General features: G+C 42.4%; 1 protein-coding gene across 4 annotated transcripts in view; it reads right to left on the minus strand.

The window, feature by feature from the left end:
* Window positions 1–21,506, minus strand: part of znf462 (zinc finger protein 462) — a 57,805-nt gene that overhangs the window by 8,506 nt on the left and 27,793 nt on the right. For all 4 annotated transcript variants that reach the window (XM_030064672.1, XM_030064671.1, XM_030064670.1 and 1 more), the window contains exons 2-10: window positions 19,982–20,233; window positions 14,453–19,707; window positions 14,140–14,274; window positions 10,204–10,634; window positions 9,065–9,183; window positions 6,518–6,712; window positions 3,348–3,603; window positions 2,951–3,090; window positions 1,966–2,189 (exon numbers count right to left, since the gene is read on the minus strand). In XM_030064672.1, the coding sequence (XP_029920532.1) occupies window positions 1,966–2,189; window positions 2,951–3,090; window positions 3,348–3,603; window positions 6,518–6,712; window positions 9,065–9,183; window positions 10,204–10,634; window positions 14,140–14,274; window positions 14,453–19,707; window positions 19,982–20,192 (6,966 nt within the window). In that variant the 5' untranslated portion in view covers window positions 20,193–20,233. The remainder of the gene's footprint in view (window positions 1–1,965; window positions 2,190–2,950; window positions 3,091–3,347; window positions 3,604–6,517; window positions 6,713–9,064; window positions 9,184–10,203; window positions 10,635–14,139; window positions 14,275–14,452; window positions 19,708–19,981; window positions 20,234–21,506) is intronic.

Here is a 21,506-nt window from a genome sequence, read left to right on the forward strand (position 1 = left end):
CAACTCAACTCATTGCAACCCTGCTATTACAACAACTTCTGTTCCCAAAATTAAGTCACCCCTTATTTGTCTTTCTATTAAAAATGTAAACACAATGGTTGTGGTAGTTGTGTAGCACTTATTCATGGGAATAATCTTGTTGGTAGACTTGTGGCCTTTTGGGAATTCTCTTCTTTTGAATTTTTTTTTGTATGGAAGAAATAATCTGTTGAATGTGCACTGTACAAATATAATAATTTTAGCTGATTTTCTAAGATAACTTATATTTGGTAACGTCTGGGTGTCATTATGTTTGTATTCCTGGTGATTTTAGTATCATCCTTATGATCTTTTACAACTGCACATAGTTGAGTATGATTAACACAGTCATTGTGAATAATGTTGACAGTATTTTAAATCAGTTAAAACAGCAAATCCCATTACATAACATCTACTTCATAGTCACTCAAGGATAAATGAGCATACCTATGCTATTCCAGTACAGCAAGTGTAGTTTTTAATTATTTTCCTGATGCTGGTCTCACAGAAATAACACACAAATTACTAGTAGTATATAAGTGAAAAATCCATACTTTGAATCCACTTCGAGGTGGAAGCAGTGTTCATTTCTTGTTTATGTTAGTTTGCTAACATCAGCCATGACATTTCCCTAACCTTAACCAAGTAGTTTTTGTACCTTAACCTAACCACGACTTATTTGTTTCCTGTATTGTAGGCAACTGCATGTATTTGTGCCATCACATACACACATCAGCATGAAAAGTTAGTGATGCCCACAGGGATATACAGGAAGACTAACTTTCTCCTCCATTTAAAATGCATTGGATACATCTGGGTGCACTTGTAAGTTTAATATATTCAACCTCCCAAAATATCATCTGCCCTTTCACAGCATCTAATGCATTATCCCGATTAAGGGAGACTGAGAAATGAAACCGATTGTCTTCTGGATGTGGCTGAAACAGACAGAGGCTTTAGCTGTCTAATATGCACCTGGCTATTTTAGTCCACTGTATCATTCAACACTTTTTTCACTGATGCTTATATGTACTTATCTGTCGAAGCGTGTGTTGCACTGCTCACACTGAACTAAAAGTAACTTTAGTTTTACAACCTTGTGTAACAATATTGTCTTGTTGTTTGTATCCTTGTGTGTGAGCAAAACAGCCCAGAAACAGAGGACATTTCATGTTCATATTCACATATAAGAAAACTAAACAGTAGTTAGCATGGAAAAGAGATGGAAAAGAGCACGGCTTTGTGGTGACATAGACACAACATGCAATAGACAGTTCACATGCATCCCTTGTGTGCCACTACTAAATTAAATTAGGTTTAGTTACATTGAGATTATTGTCTTCTGTATATTGGAATTTGCCATTACATCATATGTATGTGTATGTATGCTCCTATTTATTCCTCACAAACTCTTGGAATTTTGGATCAAATACATAGGCTGGTTATTTAGGATTGCAATGATAAAGTTTCTAATTTCTTTCATGCATTTCTGTCATTTTTTTGGCAATATTAACATTTGGCTATATTGATTCATTATTTGCTTGCCTGTCAGCAGTTTTGTAACATAGATACATGGCTAGCACAGTCTTCAAGAAGACCAACGAGAGCCACATCATCTGCATATTTGATAATATAACATACATAATATAATATATGATAATATAACAGACATAAGGTGCACTTATGGGTAAAACCTGTTCCAGTGAGTTGATCACATTCAGTGAGAATCTCTGACAGCAACAAGTCAGAAAGTGTCTGATCCACTGAACGAGGCTGCTGTTCATGATAACTATGGTCCAATTCTTTTTGCATTAGAAATTATATTGTGGCAGCCATCCATATAACACTTGCTGTCAAATGCACTAATACCAGTATATGAAGAAAATTGAACCACAGGGGTTAATCCAGGGCAAAGACTATTTAGGGCCTATCTGGACTCCAACTGACCTTGTGCTCAAGGCGGAGATGCTCTTCTAGCTGACTCCGTCGGCTGCTGTCATAATAGCACAGCTGACACTGATAGGGCTTGAGCTCAGCATGCTTCTGGAGGTGCTGCTGCAGGGTCTGGTCACTGGAGCATGTGAAGGTGCATTTATGGCAGCGGAATACCAGGCCCTGAAGATGGCGGGATAGCTTGGATCGGCTAACCTCCAGCGGGACCACACGCTCCTCTGATGGAGAGAGAGAGGGGAGATTGTTGTGGAGGAGAGGGTTACAGGAACAAATAGAAGAGGTGAATGAGAGACAGAGATATGGAGGGTGAAAGAAAGGAGGAGGAAGAGATGGTAGAGCAATAATTGGAAGAAGGGGAGAACAAGGAAGAAGAGGAAGGATTGGGAAGAAGCAAGACAGAGCCACAAAGTGGAAACGGGAGTACAGCTGTGTGATAACAAGATGATATCAGATGATTCGGGGCCCCTGTGTTTTGCCAAAATCAAAACACAGTGGCTCAAAAATCACAGTGACTCCACGACATGTTACCCTGATGCTTTTGTCATAATCTCAGTTTTCTCATGGACAACTCAAAACTTTTCTCTGGAATGTTGAAGACAGCCATCTAACTAAACAATTTGTATTATTTTAGTGACTGAGTATGAAATTAATCACTGTGTATCACTGCTCATGAACCATCTTGTACACGGGATGCCTAATTATCTCAATACAAATAGCTGTATATTGTGTAACAGCTGCAGGTGCAGGATTAATGAATAATCAACAGCTATTCATTCGTGCATTTATCTGATTGTATTTGAAAATACTTCCTAACGCTTCATTTGCCTACAATTTCATCAACAATTACATGCTTAAAAAAGAAAACATCAAAATCACAAAAATTGGAGTTAAGAGGTCATCTCCCATGAATGATATTTTACTGTAAAGTTCCGTCCTGTGATACGGGCTTGGCGCTGTTTTGCACGACGGGCAGCGTTACCTCTGTGCAGGACGATGTGGTCGATCATATTGCTCTTGTGTTTGGTGTGGTAGAGGCAGAGCGGACAGCGCAGGTCTTTAGGGCCCTCCTCGGGGACGCTGATGCTGTGACCTGCCTCCACATGCATGGTGAAGGTATTCCTGAAGTAGATTCACAGACAGCATTGGAGTTCAGTGAACTGCCAAAACAATTTTTGGAGTGTACTTTGCATGGGTGAATACACCTTGGAATGTGGGATAACTCATACGTTAAAACAAGCAGCGTACATTCTTGAGGTGGCAGCATATACGCTCACATAGGCAGCATATAGCACCCAAGGTACAATGAATTTGACCAAATATAAGCTGGCGCTGTGATCATTATTTTTCACTCTCAAGATATCTGAATGTTTCCTTACTTGTAGCAGGTGAAAAAGGAACAATCTTTGCACTTGAAGAGCTTCTTGCCACCATGGCGGTCCCTGTAGTGCCGGCGGAGGCTCTGCATATAGCCAGAGCTGAACTCACAAAACTCGCACGTGAGAACACTGTCTGGCCGACTGTCAGCAACTGTTGAGCCGCCAGGTGTTGTGCCGGAAGACATCTGACTACGGGAGGCCAGCTGGTAATGGCTAAGCTGCTGACGAACATCCGCTGGTTCCAGGTATGCTGGATCTGTAAGAAGACAGTGGAATAGAGGGAGATTCGCTGTTTGTTTTAGCGTAATGTGGATGCGGACAAGGAAGAGCTTTAGCAGGTCTGTTGGTTATGAATCCAGAACCTGTCAAAGAGTCAAACACAACAAAATCAGAAAGAGAAAAATGAGAAAAATACTTTTTGGACTATTGACTATATTCCTCTTTGGTATTTTGGTATTCCTCTTTTCTTACAAGGGAAGGAATAACCACTCTATCCATCACTGACAATTCATGAATATTAAAATAATGTCTCTGGACTGTAAGAGCACGTTAATGATTTTCAGAACTTCCGAAATATCCTGGCATGGGATTTCAAACCGCAAGATCTACCGTACACTAAAGACTTGCGTCATCCCAGGGCATGGTGAAAAAGTCAAGCTGATGAAATTTCTGCACTCAGCAGGCTAGAGTTTAACCTACATTATACACCTTCTCCAAATCTATGAATTTGTCTCCTGTGTTTATGCAGGCTGTCACGATTTGGCATTGAAAAAAAAAAAAATATATATATATATATATATATATTACGAGAAAAGGAAGGTCATCCATTTGTTGCAGACAACAGTTGATCACTGACTGTCTAAAGGAGACGCCATCATTGGGCTATTGGATATTTTATTGTGATCACAACATATGCGCCTCCCCCCTTTGCAGAAAAAGGAGTGTAACTGTAATTGTCATCATTCCTCCCCTACCTCTTTCCCTCTCTCTTTCCCTTTCCTTCCCTACCTCTTTCCATCTTTCTCAACAGTCTATAATATAAGTGAGCAAGCTCATCTTCTCGTCCTACTTTGCGCCTCCACCACATCAATAAATAAACCACAGTGACACTAATAGAATATCTATCCATGTGAAAAATGCCTCATTCAGCACTCAGAGCATAAGGAGGGAAGGAGAGAAGAAAAAGACTTTTCTTTGACTTTTTAAAATGCTTGTGATCCAATTTCTCACTTTTGCAGAAGAGGTAAAAGAATTCATATGAATCAAACAACAGCGCACTTGATTCATGCTTGTAATATCTCCTCTGCATGGCGGAGATGTATGGAGACGAGATGGCAGATGGAAGCAAAAATTCTGGAGAACAGTTGGGGCGTGTTTTTGGAAATGGATGAAGGGCCGAATGTGCCCAGGTGTAACAGTAGAGTGCAGAGGTGGCATACTCCACGACAAGTTGAAGAAGAAACTCTGCTTTAAAAAATATTTTCCACCTTGTGAGACCCAGACTTTGACTTTGTGTGCATTTTTAATTTCTCCATGCTATTTGGGACCAGCAGGACTTCATTGTGTCATTCAAACATTCATCATTCAACTGTGAACAAACACATTTCAACATTAAAATTTGATGCAGGATCTTGCCTTGTCTACGGTTGTCTGCAGCACAACAGGAAAACATTTTCATAGAACCTGACGCAATATTTTTTAATCGCTTAGGCAGATACTGGGAGAGATAGCAGCGGCAGTGTCTAGATTTGAGTACAACAGGTTTACATTGCGGGAATTCAAGTATAGGGCACAGCAAAGCTAAAGTTCAATGTCCCCGTATGAGGACACAGGGTTACATGAGGTTAAGAGGCAGTCAAATGTAGCGTGAAACAACAACTAGGACGGGTTTTTCTCAAAGCATTTGATTAAAAGTTGCAGGTACATCAATTAAAAAAAAAATAACTGCAACTATATTCCGAACACCTCTCACAGAATACAAATAAACACTGCTGCTACAAAGAAGCAAGCAAGCAATAATGTTTTTCAAATGCATTTCATGGTCAGAAAAGCGTAAGTATGACAAACCCTCTCTCTCTTTTCAACTGCAAAATATCTGAATCCCTGGAGCTTCAGACATTCAACTCAAAGTAGCAAGTTTGGCATGATAGAGAGACATTCAATATGTCTGCTCTGCTCTTTCTCAATGCTTCATTTGTCTTGGTAGGACACAGCTGACAGTGGTGGTTGGGTGCATTGAGGAATGCTGCCCTGCTTCACCTCCAGGGAAGATTCCACAGCTCCAGCAGCAAGGTGACAGCTACTGCCAAGAACGTCCTGGAATCTAGAGCAGCCGCCGCGCAGCCACTGAAGCACCGAAAAACATGGCATAACACCTAAAGGAGTTAACTGCTACACCAAGCTGGAGCCGCCCGTTTAACCGCGGAGAGAGAGAGAGAGATTTCGAATCAGTGTTCGCTGCGGTGTCGCCGTGAACAGAAAAGAAAAGTTTGACTTGTCAAACCCTGAGCGGAATGACTTGGGAGCAGCTGGAGACACATAAAAATGATGGATCCTCTTGAGGGAGATGGTCTTAGCGTCTGTGGGAATGCTGCATGCCAGTGGCAGCGGTGCACATATTAAAAGCCACGATTTTGTCCCGGTCATGTTTTGTCTACCTGTTGCCGTAATACATGACCATTTATCCACCGCGAGGCAGATTAACTTACGCCAACCCCCACAATCTATGATAGTTGGTACATCTGAACAAGCCTCGCCCGGGATGAAGAGTGGAACACAGATTTTGTTGACACTGACGCTAACCGGTGATTTTCCAGGGACATTTCTGTTTCAGAAACATCACTAGTATGAAAGAAAACCTATTTGTTTGTAAAAGCCCTGGCAGAAAATGTGCCGTGTCCAAAGTTAGCAGCCCAAATTTAGCCTGTAAGTGATGCGGCTTTCAGAAGTCTTACTTGATGACATCACAGATTGAATCGTTTAAAGAGCCATTCAAGGCATATGGAATTTTGCTTCAGGACGGACTCTGCTTTAACGTTCAACCGAGCACAAATATAGCCTGACGAGGCCATCATGTGATCTTAGACGAGGTTGGTACACTAGGACGGCCTTTACATGAGACTCTATTTCAAAGATGGTCTATTAAAATTAAATTATGCAGGATCTCTTACCATCAGGGGCTGTGGGAGTCTGCTCTGTGTCACCGGCCAGCCTGGAGGGCCTGAGGGAGGCATGAGCTGCCTGGGTAGCAGCCCGGAGTTTGGGGAGGGTCAGGGCCTCACCGTGGTCTCTCAGAGAGTGCTCTTTCAGCTGACTGATGGTCATGGAGGAGAACGGGCATGACAAGCACTTGTATGTGTGCTCACCTGAACGAAACAGCAAAATCACCGATCAGTCCTTGTTACTGACAGCTACGCGAAAGGCACAGAGGGATTACCCTGGTGAGGATTGGTAGAGACCAATAAATGATGGTATACATGTGCTAAACAAAGAAAAAGAAGGCAACAGTAAACACGCTGTCCCCCACAAATGAGGCAGTGTCCCTCTGGGCCTATCTGTAACAAATATGTCTCCTAGTTTTGACTTGTAATTGTAGCACTCCCATTCGTTTGTGCTGCGGACTGCTCACACCACTGCTGCTGCCACTGTGTGGTGCTGGCAAACACTTTGCTTCAGTTTTGTACGTGTCCATGGGTGGCACATGCAATTTTGCTTCCCGCTACTCTTAAGGTATGTTTGCTGAAACTCATGCAGGGACAGAGGCAGTAAGAACACATTCACTCATTTGACAGTAACTGTTCATTTTTTGAGTACTTGCACTTTATGAGTGTTTTTAATTATGTTTTTACTTTAGTATATTTTTTGGTTGAAGTATAATACATTTTAAGTCACATTTTAATAGCAAGTAGTAATACTGGAATACTGTACTGTAATACTAATAGCAATACTGTGGGCTCTATTTAAGCACCAGAAATCATATAGTAACTAATTAACAAATTAATGAATTGTGAAATGATTTGTAAACAGTCAGTAGAGATCAAAGGAGGAATCTGACTTTACATTGTTGATGCAATTTTTTGTAATTTCCAAATTTCCAATTGGAAGAATCTGGTTCAAATTTTGTACTCATGTCCTTTTAGAAGTGCATGGTAAAGACTGCATCAAAAAAAGTTATTATTTCTAAAAAGTAACTTAGTAAGTACATTTTAAATGACCTACTTTTTACTTTTACTGAGGCAGATTCTTTCTGTCTTACTTCTACATGAGAAAATCATAAGCAACGTAAAAAAATACTTATACTTGAACAGCAATATGTGGTACTGTTTCCACCACTCAGCAGGGCCCACCCAGTAGAGCACAGCCATTACCACCAAATATGATTGTGTTACAATACCATTAATTCATAATGAGATGGTTTCCTGATTGAACTGCTACGGGTAAGAGAAGGTTGTCTGCAATAGGACAGTTGCTTGGTATCGGTGCACAAAGCCATTTTAATGAATACATAAGCGAGTCAAGGCTCAGGCCACAAAACATGAAGAATCTGTCTGCCTTCAAATTTCTGCTCCTGACACATTGTTGATGATGATCAGTGTAGGGACACATCCAAAGGTAAATTGATTGTCTTTGCAGCCACCTCAACAGTCTGGCTACAAACATTCAGCAAACGCTCTGAAAACAGGGGCACGGGCAATCATTTTCTTTTGCTCTCCGCTTGAATGACTTCAATGCGTAATCGCGAGATGCAGCATTCACATGCCATGGGGTATATGGATTCCATAGCATACACACCATCCTGAGCGTAATACTCCGGCTACACAATCAAGCACACAAAGGCAAAGAGCTGAGACACACTGATGAGATTCAACGCCCAACAGAGGGTACATGATATTTTTGATAAAACTGAATGCATACAAAAACATCACACCCCACTTCCCAAATGCAATCACAACTCCAAATTGATTTTGGTTTGTGCCGATTATGCGCGGCAATTGTTAAATCTGACCGCTATTTCTTATTCTCTCCAATGAGAGAGATGAGTGTATTCAAAATGGCTTTTTAAATGGGCTCCTCTATACTGTCATTTCTAAAGAACGACTCTCTCTCCCTCTCATGTATCTATTGCGCTGGAGGAGCTTTTTTGCATTTCCTTGTATGTCTTTGGATCAATCTCTGCCGTCTGGTTCCTTCAAAAGGACAAACCATCTGAGGCGAGCAATCACATCAAACAAGAACACTAGTTTGCATTCAACTTCGCAGCGAGCTGAACATTTCTAATCATATTCCTTAAACTATCTCCTTTTAAAAGACGGTGTTCCGGCTTTTTTGACACCCCCAAATTTTGCAGAACATGACAATGAGCAGAGACACTTCTAAAGGTCAGCAGGTCACCTTGTTAAAGACGTTCGTCCCGGCTATTTGTTAAGAGATGTGGATCAAAATAGCAGTGGCTCTTTTAGATGTACTTAATCTGGTGTACCCAGTGTGCTCGTCTAGTGGTGAATGTACTTCTCAAGCTATTCCACTGGTTGCGTTTTGCTGGATAAGCTAAATCAAGCACAGCATCATTATATGGAAGATGATAAACAGGGCTGCTATTCTGGCCCAGGACTGCCTTGTTAGTCATGGAGAGAGCTGTAAGAAGTGATTTAATGTGTGTGTGTGTGTGTGTGTGTGTGTGTGTGTGTGTGTGTGAGGCTGCGCTCAAGTTTGTTTACCTGCATGTGCTTTATGCAGGTGGCTCTTCAGGCGACTCAAGTAGGAAGATTTAAAGGGGCAGAGCTTGCACTTGAAGGGCTTGTGGTGCCCATGGTGCGACTGCACATGTCTGTCCAGACTGGGGATAAGAGAAAATATACAAAAAAAAAAACAAAAAAAAAAACAGAAGGAGTGAAAGGGGTGAGGATGGGCGATAAGAGGATAAAAGGGGAAAGATAGATGAAACGAGGACAAAAGGATAGCAGATAAAGACACAAAACAAAGTGAATGAGACAGTGACAAGAATAGAGTGGCGGGGAGGGGGAGAGAGAGAGAGAGAGAGAGAGAGCGAGAGATCGACTAATGTTCCACAACAACCACTTTGATGATTCCAACAGCAGGATTTTCAGCAGCATCTAAGCGCCTGATTCTGTTTACTCCACAAACAACGGCAGCACATTTCCAATGACTACAGAACAGGGAACCGTGGGGTGAACTCATCTACCCACAATCCCCTGGTGGGAATGAGTGTGTGAGTGCCTGTGGGGACGGTGGCGGTGTTTTTAATGCCAGCCTCCTAGGTGGCATGGGAATGCGGCTTCTTTCTGGGTCAGGGCACATACAGTACAGAGGGATTACACCCGGGAGCTGAGAGGAGATGAGGACTCTCTCTGTCTCTCTCTCTCTCTCTGTCTGTCTGTCTCTCTCGATCTCTCTCGCTCTCTCTCTCTCTCTCTGTGATGGATAAAACAAATCACACTACCAAAATGTCTGTCTTGCTATAATGTTTGTCTTACTCTGCCTGTCTCCTAGGAGGCAGGACATCTTTGAGAAGATTGAAAATTCAAAGGAATTGTGATAGGGTATATAGAACATGATGTAAAAAAAAATGTGCTCTGTATAAAAGGAGCTTAACATCCAGCTGATTTGTAGAATGGCACACACTATATAAGACTGGTAAGAAATGTAAGGTTGAGACTTAAAAATACACATACAAGTCTGACCGGGAATACATATTTCACATAGTCTACTGCGTCTGCGAGTTTAACTGGAGCAAAAGAGCCTTTTAATCTTTAATTAAAGTATTATCCAACATACAGAGGTCACTTCAGTGCAGTGTGAAAACCATCAGTCATGGACCTCTTTCCTCTCTACTCACTTGTGTCTGAAGGGTGAGACGAACTGGCAGTACTGGCAGCTGTATTTGTCCTCTCTGCTGAACATGGCCATAGCCAAGTGGCTCCTCTCGTGGGACCTGAGACCTTGCATGGACATGAAGACGCGGTCACACTGGGCACACGGGTGACCCCCCGCCGCTAAACGCTGCTTCAGCTGGCCCCCCGACACCACGGCCCTCGCTGCAGCCACGAGCGCCGCTGCCCTTCCCGCTCCGCCGTCCGTCCGCGCTTCCATTGTCTCCATGGCAACAGCAACACCACCGGCGCCTGCGGGGACCAGCGGCGGGCCCATCGCCGCGGTAGCGCTGGTCTCCAGGCCGTCGGCTTCAGCAGCAGCTGCTTCATTCCCGTCCAGTTCGCCATTAGTTATGCTCTCTGAAGGCAGGGTCAGGGGGACTTCACTGACTTCCTGCTGCAAAACAAAGAGAGGGTATCTCAGATATTCACTATCATCACTGTGTTTGCCCATGTAGTGCATTATAGCCTTGAGCAGGCTTTTATACTGTCTTTTTCATCTGGACCAACTATATTGCAATGAAGGTAAGAAGAAAAAGTAAAGTGTTCCTGCCGCTGTAAAGCTCCACTGTAGCGGATGTCCTGGTGGCTCAGTTGACTAAGGCACAAAGCCAAGGCTAAACCACAACATTACAGGTTTGAGTCATACCTGGGACTTTTGTCACATGCTCTTACTCTCTTTGATCTCTACTGTCCCTCTTCACTATCCTCTCTGCCATCTCTGTCCAGCAGAAATGCCATAGACTGGTCTCAAAAAACAGTCCACTATATTAACACAGCACCAAGCCCTATCTGATGCTCATCATTAGGTACAAGGAAGTCTGATTACTAGACTACTATAAAAGAAATGAGTAAATACATATCTGCCTATTATACCCAATAATGAAGATGTCTGTTAAAACACAGCAGCTTTCACATGCTAACATCCACCAACAATCATATGATATGGAAAAAAAGGTTGTTTACTTTGCTTTTTGTTTACTTTTATTTTATAAATTTTATTCAAGATATAAAATCAGGTACAGTCATGGACGAAAGTATTGGCACCCCTGGAATCTTTCCAGAAAATACAACATTTCTCCCAGAAATTATTGCAATTACAAATGTTTTTGGTATACACACGTTTATTTTCTTTATGTGCAATGGAACAACACAAAAAAAACAAAACAATAGGGCTTTGCACTGGTACAGTGCTCGGGCCCTAATAAGAAAAAAAGCCAAATTTGACATCATTTTACACAAAACTCCAAAAATGGGCTGGACAAAATTGTTGGCACCCTCAACTTGATATTTGGTTGCGCACCCTTTGGGAAAAAAAATGCCTGAAATACTGTTTCTGTAAACAGTAGAATGACATGTTTTGTCAAAAAGCTCTACCTTAGTCTCATCTGTCCGCAAAACCTTCTCCCAGAAGGATTGAGGCTTACTCAGGTACATTTTTGCAAACTCTAGTCTGGTTTTTTTATGTCCCTGTGTCAGCAGTGGGGTTCTTCTCAGTCTCCTGCCACAGCGCTTCATCTCATTCAGATGACGGCGTATGGTCCGAGCTGACACTTTTGCACCCTGAGTCTGCAGGACAGCCTGAATTTGTGTGGAAGTTGACTGAGGATGTTTATCCACCATTCCAACTATCCTGTGTTTCATTCTTTTGTCAACTTTTCTCTTCCGTCCACATCCAGGGAGATTAGCCACAGTTCCATGGCTTATAAACTTCTTGATTATATTGCGCACAGTGGACAAAGGAACTGCAAGATCTCTGGAGATGGTCTTGTAACCTTGAGATTGTTCATATTTTTCCACAATTTTGCTTCTTAAGTCCTCAGACAATTCTCAGCGCTTCTTTCTCTTCTCCATGCTTGGTGTGACACACACACACAGGCACACAACACAAAGGTTGAGTCAACTTTTATACATTCTAACTGGCTTCAGGTGGGATTTCTATATTGCCAGCACCTGTTACTTGCCACAGGTGAGTTTAGCTGAGCATCACATGCTTGAAATACAATGATTTACCCACAGTTTTAAAAAGGGTGCCAATAATTTTGTCCAGTCCATTTTTGGAGTTTTGTGTAAAATGATATCAAATTTGGCTTTTTTTCTTCTGCTTTTTTGTGTTGTTCCAATGCACATAAAAGGAAATAAACATGTGTATACCAAAAACATTTGTAATCGCAACAATTTCTGGGAGAAATGGTGTATTTTCTGGAAAAATTCCAGGGGTGCCAATACTTTCGTCCATGACTGTAGATATCTAGTCATGAAGACAGCTCAAGGTTTAGCCTCTTTGTTACTTGTCACCTGTTGGCAACAAGCAATTGGGAAATTTGTCACTGCAAAACAGAACTGTTTCAGTGATCTAGAGGCACTTTTAAATTGCGAATTTTCCAATCAGGCGAACACTAAGAAACTAAATATCACACAGGTACAATGAAATCAATATCATATATCGCAAACATTTAGATACTGGGCTGAATTATTGAAAAAACTGATTCTCTGTAAAAATAGATGCAGTCTGGTCTTCATGAGTATTTTTCCTTCTCACTTCACTTCCCTCTCTATGGCTCCATCATGTAGCTAGTTACTGGTGTTGACTAGACTCCCTCTCCATCTATTCCTTGCTACTCCTACTGCAGAACACGCGGCCTCCTTCATCTGTAGGAGTGCAGGCTGGTTCCTGTAGTCATCATAAGTAGACAGACAAACACCATGACTTTTTATTGCCTCTAGGAAGCTCATTCTTTCTGTGGAAGGACCTGACCCTGCACTTCATACAGCCATAAATAAGATGTGGCATCCACAGGCCCAACCCTGCCATCCTGTCTGCCCTGACTGCACTGTCAGCCCATTCTTCACTCAACTGCAGGAAACCATTCTAGGTTCTCAAAGCTAGAATTAAAACAGTGTTTCTGATATTATGAAACACGACATTAATTTGTCACCTCCTCTAACTAAATATACACATGCTTTCCATTTGGTGAAAGCCTTTCTCCAAAGCATTTGGATAAAGGCTACTGAAACCTACCACTACCTATAATGTGGACATCACAAAAGGAATACTTCCCTTTATCAGAGACAGTGCACCACCTTTACTGTTTACTTACTAGTCTCATGAATGCTTCTCTACATCACTCTCACTCTACATCAACAGCTCAGCGAACATATACAAAAGATAGACTGAGTATGTGACAGGGGAACCAGGCCTCCATTTGGGTGAGGCGCTGGATCCTTAGGCCTGTTCTCTTAGTCACTGGCAACCTCAGTGGAATACTAATGTCCAAATGGTTACCCGCCGCTGCCCTAAAAGTTATGGCTCACCACTCTGTCCTCCACTCCTCCCCCTCTCCTGCAATGGGACAGCATTGCTTGTTTTCTCTTGGGGAAGTTGACAGACTGTCTACCCAGGAGCCTCAGTTAGTAATAAACAAAATGGGAAACAGAACCCATGTCCAGTAAAACAGACCACTGCAGAGCCGGATCTGTCTGAAGGGTGGGGGTTAGTGTACAAGACTGACTCAGTGGAAAAACAACAAGGAGGCCTTAAAATATAATTCAAGATCTATTCATGTTAAATGAGAGGATATCAATTCATCAAACATTTTAGTAAATGGTTCATATTGTACATTTGCTTTGTCTATTCAACAATGCGCTACATGAGCATCATAGCTTTTTCAACCAGTCAAATACCTTTTGAAATAAAGATGGATGAAAAGTCATAATGAATAAGAATAAGAATAAGAAATCTTCATTTTCAAGAATTTATTTTAACAATTATTTATGTATAATTTACATAATACAACTCTTTTCAATGAAATGGAGCAAATCTCACAGTGCTGTACTAGACAGACACTACAACTGTTGAGACTGTATAAAAACCATTCTAAATTCAGTGCAACTCTGTTTACCTTGACATGTCCCTCTTTGACCTCTCCATACTGGACATGCTTCCTAAGGTGGTTGCAGATGGCTCGGAGGGTGGGGTGCACCTCCACACAGAAGTTACATCTGAATCCTATAGGGGCTTTATTCACAGGGTTCTCCTGTTAATAGAATAGGAATTGACAGAAAATGACTGCACAGCATTTCATACTTTCAAGCATGAAAATAGCCTCACAAGTACTTAAAATAGTATGTAATGATCATGTTTATTTTTACTTAGAGCATTTAACAAGTAGTAAGTGTCAACACATGACTCTGTGGAATTTTGTTGCTACTTGCCTTCTCAGGCTTGGTCTCAGGAAGTTCTGTGGCCTTCTGTTTGCTGAGTAGCTGCCTCCTCCTCTCCTGCCTCATGGCCCTCTTCTGGAACTCCTCATTGTGGTTCATCAGATGCTTGGCCAGGACTGGGAGAGCCAGAAACCTCAGCTCACAATGAGAACACTGGTACAACTCTGAACTTTCCTCCCCAGGGCTGGGTGATACTACAAAGTCCCTCTTCAGGTCACTGCTGTGGTGGTCATTGTAGTGCATAGAAAGCAGCTCGACTGTGTTGAAGGACAACCGGAAGCATTTTAGACACTTGAATGGCAGCCATTCAACCTCTCTGTCCTGCTCGGGCTCAAGTTGAACCTCCAACACTTCCTTATCGTCCTCTACCGTTGCACTGACAGTGATTTTCTCAGGTTCTTTGGCATAGATAACTGTGAAATAGCGACCAAGCTTGCTAGCATGCTGCTTCTTGGGGAAGACACCTGGGTGGCGTTTAATGTAGTGTGAGACAATGCTTTTCCTACTGAAGGCTTGGAAGGGGCAAAGAGAACACTTTCGCCTCTCTACAGCCAAACGTAGGTCCTCACTCATTTCTGAACAGTCTCCCTCTGATGGTGGGGGTGCTATCACTTTAGTAGGCTTGTCGCTCAATGTCTTGGAAGCAGCCAAACAATGGGTATAATAGGCATCGATGTCATGGCGCTTCTGGTAGTGTGCTGCCAGGCCTTTGCGTATAGGGTTTGTGTATGAACACAGGGCACATTTGAAGACATTGTTTTTACCTTCTGGCTGAGCACGGACATTATTGTGTTTGATGCGGTAGTGGCGGGCAATGCCTTTCCTTGTGGAGCAAAAGTATTTGCAGAGCTGACACTTAAATACAGCATGTTTCTCTGTCTTACTGATGGGAAACTGGGAGAGTGCAAGGTCCAATTCACTGACCTCTTGGACTTCTGGTGCGTTTGATATACTACTGGCACTGCATTCAGCTACTGGCTCTGCTTCTTTGCCAGAGGAGAAATTTGTAAGAGAAGGAGTGAACATATCTGAGGCTGGCTGATTGTGATATTTTTCATAATGGATTTTGAGTTTTTCCAATGTGCCATGTGTGTATGGGCACATTTTGCATCTGTATGCACCATAGCCCTGCCTTTGAGTTTTGCACTTGTCATCTACATCATTTAAGTCAGTAATTTGCTCTATATCATCAGCAAAGTCTTCTGCAGTGACTTTCACCAAAGGGTGCCGTTTCTGATAGTGAGTTAGGACTCCATGGATGCGTGAGTTCACATATGGACAGTGTCGACACTTGTAAACAGAACTGGGGTTGATGTCAGCCTCCTGTGCAAAATCTGCAGCTTTTACTTTCATGCCTGGGTGCTTCTTCCCATAGTGAGTAAGAAGGCCATGTAGACTGTTGTATTCTGACAGACATACAGTACATTGATAAGGATTATTAGAGATAGAGAGACGAGGGTGGGAAGGATGGGGGTTGCTTTCTGGAGGTGGGGTAGCAATGACAAGTGCTCCATCATCTTCAGCAGACTGGCAATTGAAAGCAAGTTCTTTGGCTGTTGACTGAGCCTTTTCAGGTGATTTATTCCCTTTGATGATATCCAAAAGCACAGATTCATCCCCTTTGATGGCCCAGGGGTGAACCGCTTGGTAGTGACTGGTGATATCCCATATTGTACAGGCCTCAAAGGCACAGTCTCTGCATTTGTAATGCTTAGTGTCCAAGCTGCCCCCTTGCTGGGTGGTCTCTGGCCCAGCCCATAGCTTGCTGGCCATGTATGTGTAATCGACATTGTGTTCAGGATGACGTCTTTGGTAATGGAGCAGCAAGCCTTGGGGTTCTGCGTGGGAGTAAATGCACCACTCACAGTGGTAGCCAGCCTCCAGGATGCCATCTTGATAGGCCCAGTGTAAAATGGTCATGGCCGTGGCCTTCACAGTAGGGTGTTCTTTCTTCAGATGTTTCTTCAGGGCGTAGACATAAGGGGATGTGCAGGGGCAGTGTCTGCACTTCAGTGAACGGAGAGGTGTGGAGTTCTCAGGGTCTGCAGGGGCTGGTGTAATAGCAGAGGAGGCACTGCCAGACTGAACCATTTGAGCACGCTCACGCTGACTCCGAACAACTGCAGTGTGACGACGTACAAGGTCGGCATTAGCCTTGGTTTCCCTATGTTTTTTCTGATAATGAATAAGTACTCCTTTTACAGTACGGTTGCCATAATCACAGTGCTGACAAAAGAACAACATCTCAGCCTCACCTTTGTCTCCATTTCCAGCCTTAGGACTTGAGTTATTAGATCCATCATATCCATTATTGTGAAACTGCTTCATAAACTGTTTGGGAGCTGCAATTTGCAATTCATCCATCAATTTCATCAAACCAGGAGTGGGAGCACCATGTTTGATATATTTTGCTGTTACCTTTACTTCTGGGTGTCTCTTTTGATAATGGACCAATACACCAACAACAGATCTGTTGCTGTACACACAGTGTTTACAGTAGTAGATTTCTTCATCAGATCCAAACAAGGTAGCACTTGATGACTTTGTAGGTGTGGTGATGCCTAGGTTAAATGAAGAGTTTGCAGGAGGCTGTGGCCGATCTACTGAGATGACCTTCATGGTTTTCTGTATACGAAAATAAGACGCTTTTTGCTCTGGGTGTTTCTTCTGGTAGTGGACCAACACAGAGTGCATATTGGGGCTAGCAAAGGAACATACATCACAGTCATAGACCACAACATTACCACCCATGGCTTCTTTGAGAGCCTCTGTCTCAGCACTGGGTTCAGGGGTCTTGGAGACAGTTTTCAGCACTGGGCTGGAGGAAGATCTGGGAGTGGAGGTGGCTGAGTTGAAATTCTTGGGTCCAGCATTCAATATTTCCCTCAGAGTCTGTGATTCACCAGTCTTGTGGGATTGCTCCACAACATAGCTGGAGAAGATCATGGCATTGTTGATTTTTACTGTGGGATGCATTCTTTGGTAATGGGGCATTAGGCTCCTGACATTGGGGCTTGTGTATGAGCAGAAGCGACACATGTATACCAGATTTGGCTGGTTAAAGTTGAGCACATTGCTCGCTTCAGGGTGGTGATCCATGTAGTGTTGGTGCAGATCATTGTAATTTGTGTATTCAATGTAGCACTCCAGACAGCGGAAGACAGCGCTCTGGTCCTCAGGGTCCAGGATGTACTTAAAGCTGAACTTTATGTAGGGGTGCATTCTCTGGTAATGGGTGCTGACACTACGGGCTGACTTGTTGTGGTAATCACAGTGTTTACAATAGAAGCGTGCAGTTCCAGGTTCCTCTGAATACTCTGCATTCTCCTGGAAAGTGTCCCTATTGTCTCGGTTACTCTGTTCTTGGAGCTCATTTGTGTCAGCAGAGACATTTTCACTATCGTCAGAGAGAGTCAGTGAAATAGGAATGTTCCTTGGTTTTGACTTAGGATTGCTTTTCCTTTTCCCTATTCTGCCACCCTCATGGGAGATAGCTGAATCTCTTACATGAAGTTGCTGTGTGCTATAAGAGAAGACACAGTTTTTACCGTCATTGTTGCTGCCCTCTTTATCAGCACTAGTGTGATTTTCTCCTAGTTCTTCATCGTCCATTTCATCTAAATTTATTATCATGTCTTGCTGGCTTTGGCTTATCTTACTCTGGAGGTTGCTGGCAATTTCATCGATTCTAGTTCTCTTCTTGACTGAGGACAAATCCAAAGGTAAGTCATTAATAGATTTCCTGGCTCTTTTCCCTGTCACTAACGGTTTTTTGGTGGCAAGTCCAAGAATGGAGGTCTGGGTTTTTTGTAAAAAGATTGGAGAAGTGTCCATCTCTGAGTCTGGCTGGTCAGCCAATGGGCTTTCAAAGACAGTGGGCTGTAGGTCATCACAGTAGGAGTGCTTATGCTGCTGATGAACCCTCAGGCCTTTCAGTGTGGTGGTAGAGAAGCTGCAGAGTGTGCAGCGATGAGGGTTCTGTTGATCGTTCACTGGGCTGATTGACTTTTTTCCATTGACTTTGGAACCTACATTACCCCCATTAACTGGCTCAGCAGTGTCATTCTGAGGTTCTGGACTGTCACTTGTTAGGTCCATGGTCTCCAAGTCTGAGGAACTGTGGCTCTGTTTGTGTGTGCCTAGTTTGAGAGGGCTGGTGCAAATAAACGGGCATTCATCACATTTATACACTGTGGTTTTACCAGAAAGGTGAATGTTTTCAATGTGGCGGGAGATGCTACGCCGGTGCATGGTAAGGAAAGAGCAGAACGGACACTGAAAGCGGTTCATATACTTTCTGAACGGTATTCCTTTAGTCTCCAGTAATTTGTTATCCTCATCGGATAAAAGTTGCTTTGCATCAGCTGAGAGGGTCCCAGTGTAGCTGGGATCATCTATATCACCTAGCTCTTCATCATCATCTTCCAAGCTGCTCCTGGAGTCTTCTTCATTGAGCAAGCTGGCATCTATTTCAGTGGCAGAGTTGGAGGCATCAGATGATGCAAACCTCTTTGACAAAATGGAGGAACCTGTGCTGTTAGGTGTTACTGCCTTCATCTGTGCATATTGAAATGATGAGATACCAGCAGCTGACTTCCCCAAAGTGCTTTCTGGTGTTTCCTCTGTGGACTCCTCATTTCCACTTGCATCATTGACAGATATTTTTGATCTAGGTGGACTTCTGGAGGAGGCAGGAGAATCTGGTTTGGGTGAGCATCCACTTGCTTCGCCTTCCAGCTCCTCAACACAAGAAACTATTTTCACCTTGTCACTGTGTTCCTTCACAACATGATTAGTCCAGTTATCCTTCTGGTCTGTCTGATAGTCACACCATTCACAGGCAAATGTTCCTTTGAGGAATCCTGTGGCTGAGACAGATTCCTCTACACCCTCAGCATATTCTGAGGGGTCTCCGGTGTCTTCTGAAGGAATTTTGTTATGGTACATTATTTGGTGTTTTATTATCTTTGCTTTGCGTGGAGATTTGTATGTGCAATACTGGCAGGAATACACTTTTGAATGGTCATTGTGCATTATGATGGTATAGCTGGGAAGTTTTGATGTCTGTGAGGAGGTACTTGCATCTGAATCGTCCTCTACAACATCATGCACCTTTTTGGTGTGGTTCTTCAAGAAGGACTTTGATCTGAAGTAACGGACACAGAACTTGCACTGGTAAAACGGTAGGAGGGATTCAGCTGTCTGCTTTTGTAATGTTTGGATGGAACTGTCAGTGGAATTAGGGCCTAAAAAAGAGAAAATATCTCAGATTTTTTTCTGAAAAATATTACAACATAGTATCAAAATTGTTTTACTCTTGTTACATTATAAAACAACCAGTAACAGCATTGTGCAAACATTATTCAGTCTTTCTATCGTTGAAAAAATGACTAACAAGCAAATGCCAAAGCTAAACTGTGATTGAAAACGATTTTAACATTTATCAGTAAAGTAGAATATGAGCATGAATGTCTGAAGAATTCAAAAATGTTAACATCTAGAGTAATGTGGCAGCCATACTCAATCCAGCTTTAGGAGGCATGTAATCTTTGTCATCCTTATCATCATATTCTTCTTCTTCCTCCTCTTCTTCATCCTCATCTTTCATAGAGTCAGACTCATCAGCATCTGCTGGCTGCAGGAAAGCAGTGTGTACTTCCTGAATATGGGTCTTCAGGTCATCATACGACTCTGCACGGAAGTCACAGCCATCACACTGCAATACCTCCATAATACAGAGAGGGGAGCACTCCCTGGAAAAATCAGGGAAACCTGCAGGGGATAAAAAAGAAAAAAAAAATCCAGTGTTAATGTTAATTGGTCTGTTGAGATACATTGAAACATAATACTGCAATTATTGTGAATCATATTGTAAAGTCACCTAGCAGAAATCCTATCCGTAACCTACCAAAAGTACGAATAAGACCCATTGTGCAATGCTGCACTGGAAAGTATGCATGTATAGTGAAAAATATAATAATATAAATTAAGAAATGTTAAAACCTATGGGGTCCTACATACCAAGGTATTTGTCATAATTTTCAAAGATGGGATAAAGTGAAACAACAACCAATACATTGTTTGTGCAAACTGCAGTGCATTTTTATATCCCAAGTCCAGGGTTCCCAGAGAACAACAAAATACCAAAAACCTGACACTAGAGCAACTGCGCTGAAAGAATAAACATGTGCACCCTTAAAGATTTCAAAACAACCACCCAGGACACTGCTGATACCGAGTATCTTTATAGAGCAAGATCTCAGTACAGATTATGTGTAGACTACACTAAGTGTAAAGGTCTACCTTGGAGCACTACTTCATATCCAGAGTTGAGGATTGGTTCAGTTGACATGCCAAAATCTGACATGAGTTGTACAGTTAGGTCCATAAGTATTTGGACAGTGACACAATATTCATACGGTAATTTTGCCCTTGTAAACCACCGTAGTGCATTTGAAATGGAATAATCAAGACGTGATTGGAAATATGGCATTTATCTTTTAGGAATTACAGCCAGTTTTATGTATTGTCACCCCATTTTCAGAAGCTCAAAAGTAATTGGACACTTGACTAAAAAGCAGTTTCATGGCCAGGTGTGGCCTTTTCTCTTGTTATTCCATGACAAATTAAGAAACCAAAAGGTGTGGAGTTCATTCCAAGTGTAGCAACAACTTTAGGAGTAGCCAAATAAACAGTTTGGTATATCCTAAAAAGAAGGAATGCACTGGTAACACGAAAAGACCTCAAAGACCATGGTAGACATCTAAAGTAGATGACAGAAGTCTTTCCCTGATGAAGAAAACCCCATCCACAATGTCTAAGGAGATCAAAAACATTCTCAAGGAGATATTGCCATACATTACAGAGGGTATACAGCAAGGTGCAAATCACTGGTGTCACTCAAGAACAGGAAGACCAGATTAGACTTTGCAAAAAAAAAAAAAAAAAAAAAGCCTGGCCAATTCTGGAACAGGGTTCTTTGGACAGATGAAACAAAGATTAACTTGTACCAGAATGATGGGAAGAGAAAAGTGTGGAGAATGAA

Source organism: Myripristis murdjan, chromosome 12 (assembly GCF_902150065.1).
Source record: "Myripristis murdjan chromosome 12, fMyrMur1.1, whole genome shotgun sequence".
Classification (NCBI taxonomy): Eukaryota; Metazoa; Chordata; class Actinopteri; order Holocentriformes; family Holocentridae; genus Myripristis; species Myripristis murdjan.